The sequence below is a fragment of the Triticum aestivum genome, chromosome 5D, assembly GCF_018294505.1.
Source record: "Triticum aestivum cultivar Chinese Spring chromosome 5D, IWGSC CS RefSeq v2.1, whole genome shotgun sequence".
NCBI lineage: Eukaryota > Viridiplantae > Streptophyta > Magnoliopsida > Poales > Poaceae > Triticum > Triticum aestivum.
This window is the reverse complement of record NC_057808.1, coordinates 188,834,853-188,845,333: the sequence shown is the minus strand read 5'-3', so window position 1 is coordinate 188,845,333 and position 10,481 is coordinate 188,834,853. Positions and strand designations below refer to the sequence as shown.

Below are 10,481 nucleotides of genomic sequence, written 5' to 3'. Positions count from 1 at the left end.
CGAGATCCGCCGGTTTTGACATCGACACACGGTTGATCAGGAAATTAGTTGCCATCCAGTGAAGATAGTTGCTGAAAATGCCATGGCTACCATTATACTACACTTTGAAATACATCTACCTAGATCTAGGGTTCATTCGCAACTATCATATCCTCAAAATTAACAACAAAAAACTCCCTACACCGATGGCCTTATCATTCTGAAGCAATACATAACTAACATCTAGAAAAAATCGCCGGCGTGTGGACAGGATAATGGGCAATCCACACCGGCATGGCTGCCATCGCGGATAGGCCGATCCACACCGGCATGGCTGCCACCGCGGCGGCGTCGAAACTGCGCAATGCCGCCCTAAACGACAAGCACCGGACTCCACCGCCGACGAGGACGCCGGAGCACCGCAAAACCCCCGGAATCTCGAGGAATCTCGAGCGGAAATTAAGCACATAGGGGAGGGGGAATGCAGGCAGAAATGTGAGCGTGGGATGGAGCATTACCTTTAATCTGCGGGCACTCCGGCGAAGACGCTCCGGTCCAGCGAGCCCCACCAACCGCCGCGAATGCCGTCGACTCTTCCGCCTCCGCCGCCGCCTTCTCCTCTCGGCTTCTCCTCCAATCGACTGAACTGGTATGGATGGTGGGTTGGGGGAGTAATGAAGTGGAGGGAGTAATGGAACCGCGAGGGGAGGGGGGCGAAGTGGCGAGACGTGGTAGACGGTAACCGCAGTCGGGCGTGGCGTGCAGGCGCCACGGCAATTCCACCGCACGCCCCGACTGGCAACCGTTGACCGCGGAGAGGAAACCGGCGTGCGGGCGAACTCTCTCACACGCCACACACGAGTTGTCCTACGTGGCACGCAAAATCAGCCATTTCGTATCAAAATTCGTGCAAAAGTAACTGGACGGCGATAAAGGCATATGGGTGAGTTGGCTAACACACACGTGTGGGCGTTAGTGTTTCCGAATCTTTATTATTGCTCGGTCGATACTTACCAAGTTTTTCTTGGCAGCCTTAAACCCTCTAAGCCCTTGTAGTAATCACTATTTTACCCCTTCCTCTCTTCGAATTCCCTTTCTCTTCTCCAAAACCCTAGCCCCACATCGGCGCCGTAACATGGCGTCTCGGGGAGGTTACGACGGCGGCTCCGCCACGGGAGGCAAGATCCGTAGGCGCCCTCCCTCCCGCGTCGCAGCTGCGTCACCCTATGCGCGCCCGGCTGCTCCTGCTCATCCAGCGTCACCCTATGCGCGCCCGGCTGCTCCTGCTCATCCAGCGTCACACGGCGGTGAAGGGAGCGGCTGGCTCGCCCGTCTCATCTCCGGTGGCGCATCGCGCCTCCTCTCCTCTGTGTTTCGCAAGCCGCCTCCTCAGCTCGCCGCGCCTACGCTTTCGGAACCAGAGTTGGTCGACGCTCCTTGCTCGTCGCCGCCGCCGCCTTTAGGTTGGTGCCTTGCTGATTTGTTTGCGTGCATTCTCCGATAGCTGTGTTGGCGGTTTGACTTGTCTGATCTGCGACTAGAGCGAAGTGTTTTCTATCATCCTGTAAAGATCAAATCATCCAAGTTTTTCCAGCTTATCATCATAGCTTGCCAATGCACATGGCGGCCGATAGGTGAAGTCGATGGTGTGAACCATGGTTACTGTTTTTATCAGATTAGCGATTTATTTACCAGCAATCAGTAAATAAGATGCTAGTTCAATCTACCCTGTGATATGGGAGATAATTCTCATTTTATTGTTAGTGGTTTCCACCAAACTCACACAAGCTGGTTTTGGAATGTAGAGAACGACATTCTAGAAGAAAACGGAGGAGGGACTGCTAACGTAAGCTGATTCTGTAACTCCATGCTGTACACGTCGTTGTTCTAATATTCTTTATTTTGTTGGGTACTAGTGCACTGTTTAACCATTTATCCTGACTAGACGCTGAATTTAAGCTCTTTTAAATGGCTAGTATACTAAATTTACCATTTATCTTGCCTAGACACCGAGTTTAAGCTCTTTAAACCACCTATCTTTCAGCAGTATTTCGCAAGTGTTCTCAAAAGACAAAAAGCAGTGATACCACACCTTAGGTGGTACTATGCTACCACGGCAAGCCGGCAAGGTAGTACCTGCAAAAAGTTATGATTTTTTTAGAATATTGATGACAAAATATATGTCTACAATCCCACAAAACTTCAAATCCATATTTGATCTATCTGCAGAGAAACAAAAAAAAACATATATTGTCATTTTTTTTTCAGAAATCTTCAAAACTTTTTAGAGGTGCTACCGTTTGTTGGTAGCACGGCAGCACAACTAAGGACACATTTATTAATTATTACTTCTTCGACCAGTTAATAGCGTGCCCAACCTTAGGACACATTTCTCTATTTTCTTATTGTTCTAAGGTTACACTTTTACACTGTTCCTCTGCTAATTATTTTACTTCTCTAGCCTATTGGACTTTATAATTTCCTGTAATCCTGAGTTTCCAAGCATTATTGCTGCCCATGCAGAATCTGTCTACTGATAATCCTGAAAATTATCCCATTGATGGAGATGACATTCTAAGTTCTTGTTTCAATGGTAGTATGGATCTTGAAGAATTGTTGAAGCAGAAGACCTTTACAAGGCAAGTATTGGATATTCTAATATATCATTTGAGCAGTGTTAGTGTGGTACTCACCTCAGTTCATTCTGAACTTTTCAAATGTTCAATGTTCTGCAAGCTAAGGATATGATATGTAGGAAATTCACATCACCTTGTCCTGATGAAATGCACTAATAGTACATGAGGAAGAATGTTTCTGTTAACACGCTATCAAGAACTGTGGGTTATCCTTATCTGGTTCCTTTGATATTTTGTTGGGATTTACTGGAATTCTCAGCGGTAAGTGCTTATATAATATAAGTTATATTTGTCATGTTGGTAGCAAACAAGTATCATTCAATGCCAATACCTGGTATCAAGACGTGGAAGGTTCCCTTTATTTGCTTTGTAAAGGACAATTGCAATGTGTGGCACGCGTGCATAATTTTGGCTTCTTATCTGTATGGTCCGATCACCATAGTTGCCAATGTTTCGTACCTGTTTTCACATTTTCCTCAAATCCTCATCTGTATTGCTATTTTTTCCTGATACAGCAGAGAATATATCCTTCTGTAGATTTCTTTACATTCTCTTGGGTACTTACAACGACCTTTTCTGCATGGTGCACTTATAGTTCACGAGACAGTTACTTAATATCATTCCTCGAGGCTGGAGTAGTTGGGCCTAACTGTGGAGTTATTGCATTTTGTACAAAGGGAGATCAACATAGAACTGTGGCATAGGGTAGTAGTTTTATTTTGTTGTTGCAGGTTTCGAATCAACATCCAGTTATGTTTATCACATGAACACCGGGGAACTAACTCCCTTCTTATTGTTCTGATTCCTTGTTTCTTATTCATCTTTATGTGTTTTCCTGTTTATGCAATTCAAATCTCACATTATTTTGTTGATTCCCATATATATCTGTTAATGTTAAAACTTGAGTTCATGTTCTGCTTCATCGTATGCATTATGTAAATTACAAATATATAAGTTGACTTAAGTTCTGTGTTCCACATTGTTTTGCTTATCTCTGAAATGTAGCCCTAACAGATCTCTCTGGAATAACTGTCTGTATGTTCTGTAGGAGTGAGTTTGAATATTTGACTGGGTTGTTGCGATCCAGAACTGTTGGATCCAATACAATGCAGTCAGAAGTTAATAATATAAAACAAACATTGTCTCCCGAGAAGGAAAAGGGATCTAGAGACTTACCTGTTGATTTCTCCATTAAATCATACAGTATCGCTGTGAGTATGCAATTCATGCTGTCCTTTTAAATGTTCAAAGGTTTCCGACTCACTGATGAAAAATTAGACTTTCTTGCAATTAACCGTATACTATATAATATGATTTTGCTTAAAAGTTTGGAACTACTACTATTTGCTATTTGGAAGTTAAGTAAACATATCATTGTTTGGACTTTACCAATAGATACTTCTATCATATTATTGACCCAATAGGTTTTTATATCTTGACGCATTTGTTAAGAGAGACCTGAAGGATTGGAGTATCACCAAAGAACTAGCTATGGACAGGGATGCGTGGAAGCTTGCTATCCATGTGCCAGAGCCATGAGTTGGTCGCGAGATCTTATGGGTTTCACCTCTAGCCTATCCCAACTTGTTTGGGACTAAAGGCTTTGTTGTTGTTGTTGTTGTTGTTGTTACGCATTTGTTACTTGTACTGTTGATATTCTCCTTCTGATCACATGATTAATTTAACCTTATGCATTCCTGCAGGATCAAGTTGCTTCACCTGCAGAACTTGCAAAGGCATATATGGGTTCAAGATGTTCAGAGGGGGCACCGTTACGCCTTAGATTGCATGAACCCTCCTCCCTTTCTGTCAAATCAATAGAATCTGGCACAATACAAATAGCTAAATCTCCAAAGGCCCCACTTCTCGGAATTTCAAGATTGTCTGCTTCCACACCCTTTGATCGCCTTGGAAGCAACTATAGGACTCCAAATAAATCAGCAATACACAAAATGTCATCATCTCCTTATTTTAAGGTTTAATTTCCTCATTTTATTTATTCAGTATATTATTAATTTATGCTTATGGTATGATTACTTGGAATATCGGAAGTGCAAGTTAATTATGTATTGTACCTTTGACCAATCCCTCGAGCAGTATTGAAACCACATGCATTACTCTTTCTGCCGTGCCATAGAATGATGTCCTGTCTGGTTCCAATGCACGTAATATCTATTTCTATCCTTGTTTCGAGCAAGGAAAAAAAAGGCGCTCCTAGGCGCTCGCTTAGGTGTGCTTTGCTTTGGCACCTGGCAGTCCAAAAAAAAAATCAGCCATCAAGGTCCCCCGGTGAGGAATAAGCCTTCTCCGGCGAGATATCAATCTCCCCGGCCAGATTTCACCTTCCCAGCAAGTATGTATATGTATCCTCCCTGGCGAGGATTCAACCACTCTGACGACAAATTGACCTATTCTGGCAAGGAATCGAGCTTTGCTGTGGCTGATTGCCATCACTGCAGTGAGGGAGGTGGCGTGAGGAAGGCTCCCTAATTTGCTGTGTATATATGCGCTTTGAGTAGAATGCAGCTGTATCCAGAATAAAGACTAGAAAGTGTTCAGCTAGGGTCCATTTGTACTGCAGCCAACAAGAGATTCATGAATAGAAAAACCGAGTGCGTTGTTGTCTCTATCTTGTGTAGTAGTCAAGTGCTAGGGGAGATAAGATGGCAGAAATACTTACTTTGCAGAACAGCTGAAAGAATTGAATACCACACTACAGCCTATACATTCTTCACACTAACCATTTCGTGCAGCGTCCGTACAGAATGCCCAGGCACGCCTGGGCGACACCTAAGTGAGTTAAGCGTTAGGCAGTGGCAAAACGCCTAACATATTTTTTCCTTGCTCAAGCATAACATCCATCTCTAGTAGGTCTAGTCTTTCTAACTTGTGTTCAATCAATCTATTCAGGGTCCTGTTTCTTCTAGGGACATATGTGGTACTGTATCTTCATCATATCAGACTGCAAACAGCGTTCATACATTTGGCAGGCAGGTACTCATTGGTGAAGCACAACTTGTTTTGTAGTATATTTACTTTGTGTTGGTTGTTAGTTTCTGTGCTATTATATTGAGTTGATTTTGTACTACATTCTAAATTTTTCATAGGGATTAGCCATGAGATGAAATCTTAGAATCTGGATTCAGCAATTTAAGCGTACATGCTTATTGTTATCACCGGTTAACTCCTCCCCTTAAAGCTGCAGGAGGATACATCCATAAACCATGCTTTCAGATTTTCTTGACTGCACCCTACCTATCTTCCTGTGTAAAATAAGCTCAACATATTGATGTAAAAATTCTCTTATATTTTCAAATCGGTGAAATTTATTCTTGATATTATTCAGGTTTTAAAATGCTATCTTTGCAGTCAGTAGTTGACACCAGGTATTTCGGCACAAGCATGATTCTACATAAATAATGTTAACCCGTGCTTCATTGTCCAATAACATGTTTAATTCCAACACTAATTTTGTATTGGTTTTGCGTTCCTGAACAATATATAAGCATTGAATACAGTAACATCCATTGCATTTACATTCAGCAATTTGTTTTCGTGAAAAGGATAAAAATCCATCAGTGTGGGATAGGCGAAAAATATTAAGAGCCCTAGCATCCTGTACAAAATGGTTTTGTTAGAGATTTGCATGAGGTTCATGGGCCAGATATAGCAACTGCGATTCAATTCATGAGCCTATGTTGGCAGTTTTGAACTACATGGCTACTGTGCTATTTCCCCAATGTTATGCCATTAAGTTATCTAATTTATGTGCCCTTTGATGTTCTACCTTACTGGCTTATTTTGTACGCTGCGTTGTGCTGTTAGTAATTATTTATAAATCAGCAGTTCCTGAGGAGGAAGAACATTGCTCTCAACAATGAGACTGTGTCTGTTGGCCCCATACGCAAAATGCACCAAAGATATAACAGAGTATCATCACTCTCGGAAACATGGCCTGGTTATCGTGAGTATCCTGGTAATGATGCAAGCAAACTGGATGAAGGTTTCGAACACTCCACACAAACTCAAAAGCGTCTGCGTCTGGCTGAAGTTGACGATGGCACTCTACGTATCTGTGGCAACAGTTTTGTTAAAGCACCAGCTCAATCAACTGAGATGGCTGCAAAGATATTGAAACAGCTTGATACATTAGTCCCTTCACCTCCAGAGAAGGAAAGCACACCAGAAACGAAGCAAAAACATGGAAATGTCCTGGATGTTGAGGATTCTATTTCTCGGAGAAAGGAAATACCATCTCAGGGCAGCCTTTTGGAATCATCTTCGTCATTCATCCCAGCTGCAATAGATGGCAAGACTGTTGATGCTATGTCAAACGGTTCTGCCCTCCTCCTAGAAAGTAAATCATCCTCTGAATTAATTACTTCACCCAAGGTAGGACCATATGACTAAAAATATGATACTATCTTCTATACTCTGCAGCTACCTTTTTGAGATATATTATGTAGCTATTAATGTTTTTCTTGTAGGATTCTCTGGAGGTGGACCACTGCAGTGGAAGTATTGAAATTGAGAAAAACTACTCACCAATCCAGGAACATGCTGCTAACAACTCTGGAACAACAAATAAGGAGAATCCCCCAACAGCCTCTTTGCGAAGCTATTCTCCTTCCAATCTGGTGTTATCTAGTGAAATAAAACGAACCAAAATGCTGGCTTCATCAAATGGCTTCTCATTCCCTGTCACGGCTGCACCGGGTGCCCACTCACAGGCCCCTCCAACGCCTACTATGGCATCTCCACCTGCACTACATGTTGGAAAGCACAAATCTTCTGCACTACCCAGTGTGCCAGTTACTTCCCCGGAAAGTGCTCCAAGGTCAGATTCTGATCGAGCTAGAAAGCATTTTTTTTACTCTGAAGTGTTATTGTATTTTCCTGCTTAATAAAATTGGAACAACCATCAGTTATCAAGTAGATACTGCAATGAAGAAATGCTACTTTTGTTTCCTCCATTTATGTTAGAGCACTATTAGCTTGTTAGTCTTGAGCGTGCCATTTTTGGTTCCACTTCTCCAGTTAGAAGGGTATCTGCTCAGTTGATGTTCAAACTGTTGGTCTGTAATTCTGAAGCTTGCCATGTTTATTCACCTCTCCATTTATTTAAAAATTGTTGAAGCCTGGACATTATTTTATTTGTCTTTGCAGGTTTTTGAAACGAGTTTCAGAAGAAAGCTCAATTTCAGACAAGCACAATAAGAAGTTAAATGGAGAAATTCCGCCGGTTTCTTCCAAGGGTGCTGGACATGTTGCATCATTCACTAGTAACCCTGTATTTACTGTTGCCAGTTCCAAGCCTACAACCTTAAGTAATGGGCTAGAACATACATCAAAATCAACTGCCTCTGCTGTTCTGGCGTCTAATAAACCGAACAACCCATTTTTGTCTACAAATACTGCCTCTTCCCAATCTGCTAGAGCACCAACATCTGGAAGTGCCAATGCGCCTTTCAATTTCTCACCAAAGTTTGGTGGTGCAAGTTTGTTAGCTGCCCAGAACAAATCCAAGGCAGGAAGCAGCAGTGCCCCATTTAATTTCTCTCCGCAGTTTGGTAGTGTGAATTTGGTCGCGTCTCTGGATAAGTCCAAAGTAACCTCACCTGAATCAACGTTGTTGTCTGGAAACCAGTTCGCCCAACCAGGAAATAACAATTCATTGTGCACACAGAGTTCAGCAAGTAAGTCGGATATGATGTCTCCGGAAGAATCAAACACGGGGAGCTTACCATTTGGTTCAGCACCTCTGAGCCCTAGTCCTTTCAGTTTGAGCTCTGTAGCTGCCTCTGGCACGACCTCTGTGATTACAACTACTCCACTGCCTCTGCCATCTATGGCTTCTTCTGCTTTGGGGTCTAGTAAAGCATTCTCGGTGTCACCAATATTTGGCAGCAGTCCAATCACGACTGCTCCATCGTCGTTTGGCATGCCGAATAATGGTTCCGCTATGTCCATTAGCCCCTCTAGCGCTGTATTTTCATTCACTTCGGCCACACCTACAATACCAGATCCACCATCCTCAACACCACTATTTGGTAGCACGATCCCAACTATTGGCTTCAGTACAGGAACTGATCAGATGACTGTGGGGAATAACCATACTCTTTCTGTTACGGCCCCACCATTTGGCTTTCAGAGCAATTCACTGTCAACTCCAGCTTTCAGCGGCTTTCAGAGCAATTCACTGTCAACTCCAGCTTTCAGCACGCCAGCTACTCAATTCGCTTCCACCTCAACCACCTCACCTGGCATTTTCCAGTTTGGCCAGCAGAGTCAAGCTTCGTCAGGTGTCTTTTCAATGGGCACTGTCCGTGACAATGACAAGTCTGGCAGAAGAATTGTCAAGGTAAAGAGAAAGAAATAGGCTACTCTGTTCAAAGTTGATTGAGGCTCGGAACTTGCAGTCAAATTGGCCTGTGGACCAGCCTACATTGCAAATTGATATGGCTCCCAGGGCTCTGGCGATCGGCGAGTGTAGTGCAGCACATTTGTTCACTTGATATCGACTGATCTGGCATGAGATTGCCCGTGGCGTTTTTGGCACAGTACCTATGGTGGACTCTCTCTAGTCTATTTTGTTGAACTGAATTTTGTTGCATGATTTTGTTCCCTGATGTACCATTACAAAAACATTTGTATATCGAAGTAATGTTTTGAGGTATCTGTTCTTGTTACTGCTTAGTCCTATGATCCTTGCACCTTTCTTCAGTCGATTCATGCATCGTTCATGTAGGGAAACACAATTTTGGTCTGTGTAATGAGAAGGGTCAGATTTGCGGGTTGCAGTACACTGACAACTTATTGTTGGTTGCATCTCGTCCAGAGTTTTAGCCTCCCAGTTTAATGAGATTGATCTAACGTTGCCCTCCGCCAATTGTATTGTTCGTATTACAGGGTCCAACTGGCGCCTGTGTTCAGTGTCTTGCACCGGAACCATGATTTGCATTTTTAGATTAGTTAGGTAATTGCCTGTGATTTGCAATTCTAGATTAATAACTAGGTAATTGCCTGCAATGGGGCATAAATATTCTTGTATGTCACTATCTGCTAAAGCAAAGCCGAGGAAACACGGCCGCTGCGGACAAGAGGGAAAGCATCAAAGAAAAGAAAGATATGCACATATACGAGAGCTAACCTAACTGTGCACTAGCCTAATCTTTATCGAAAAAGGTAATAGCTCAGTAGGATGATTTTCCTGTGTTGAACTCTAATTCAGAATATCACATCTTGTAGCATGAATCATATTGTGTTGCTCACAAGAAAATAATGCACATACGATCGATAAGAAAAGAAGTGTCACACATAGTATACCTGACTAGTTTTTGATTTAACATTCAAGTGTAGAAGAATCATTCCACTTTCGTCCGGTAAACTGATTCCTCTACTTCTTGCTCTTGCCTCGATCAACGCCACTTCTTGCTCTTGCCCCGATCAAGCAGGCTTTATATCCATCCCTTGGCCGCTACCTAAAACCTACAAACGGAAATGGCACACAAGAAATTAAAGCATGAAACGCCGGGACAAGCCCAACATGCATGCAACGGCCGTAAGACCCGCCGTTTCCCACCATCAACACAGGGTCTACGCGGTATTCATAGAGTGCAGTGCCTCGGAGCCAGGGACAGACTTTGTGATGCATATGACACTAATATATGTTACCACCTTCATAGTGAGGATAACATATTTTTCGCGAATACGCAAAGATTGCGTATCTTTTCATTAATAGAAGAAGTTGAATGAATACAAGAACGTTGGTACAACACATGTTACAAACGCAAAGGGTAACATGGTGACCCGAGCATGGGGAGGGGGATGCTCAACCCCAACAAGACTAAAGCGTATGTCCAGCAA

At 42.9% G+C, this 10,481-nt stretch overlaps 1 protein-coding gene across 1 annotated transcript; it reads left to right on the top strand.

Moving 5' to 3' along the window:
• The first annotated feature begins 273 nt into the window (after positions 1–273).
• LOC123120397 (nuclear pore complex protein NUP1) lies at positions 274–9,311 on the top strand. The gene is made up of 10 exons (XM_044540378.1): positions 274–400; positions 1,011–1,442; positions 1,785–1,825; positions 2,503–2,618; positions 3,664–3,826; positions 4,319–4,591; positions 5,526–5,609; positions 6,462–7,007; positions 7,103–7,452; positions 7,782–9,311. Exons 1-10 carry the CDS (start codon positions 274–276, stop codon positions 8,992–8,994), a joined length of 3,345 nt encoding a protein of 1,114 aa, XP_044396313.1. The 3' UTR covers positions 8,995–9,311.
• Positions 9,312–10,481: the final 1,170 nt, after the last annotated feature.

What these genes read in the sequence shown, in the direction of transcription:
- LOC123120397 (XM_044540378.1), top strand. Translation starts at nt 274, where the DNA reads ATGGCTGCCATCGCGGATAGGCCGATCCACACCGGCATGGCTGCCACC. An exon ending in GTCGCCGCCGCCGCCTTTAG is followed by an intron (nt 1,443 to 1,784) that starts GTTGGTGCCTTG and finishes TTTGGAATGTAG; the next exon opens with AGAACGACATTCTAGAAGAA. An exon ending in ACGGAGGAGGGACTGCTAAC is followed by an intron (nt 1,826 to 2,502) that starts GTAAGCTGATTC and finishes CTGCCCATGCAG; the next exon opens with AATCTGTCTACTGATAATCC.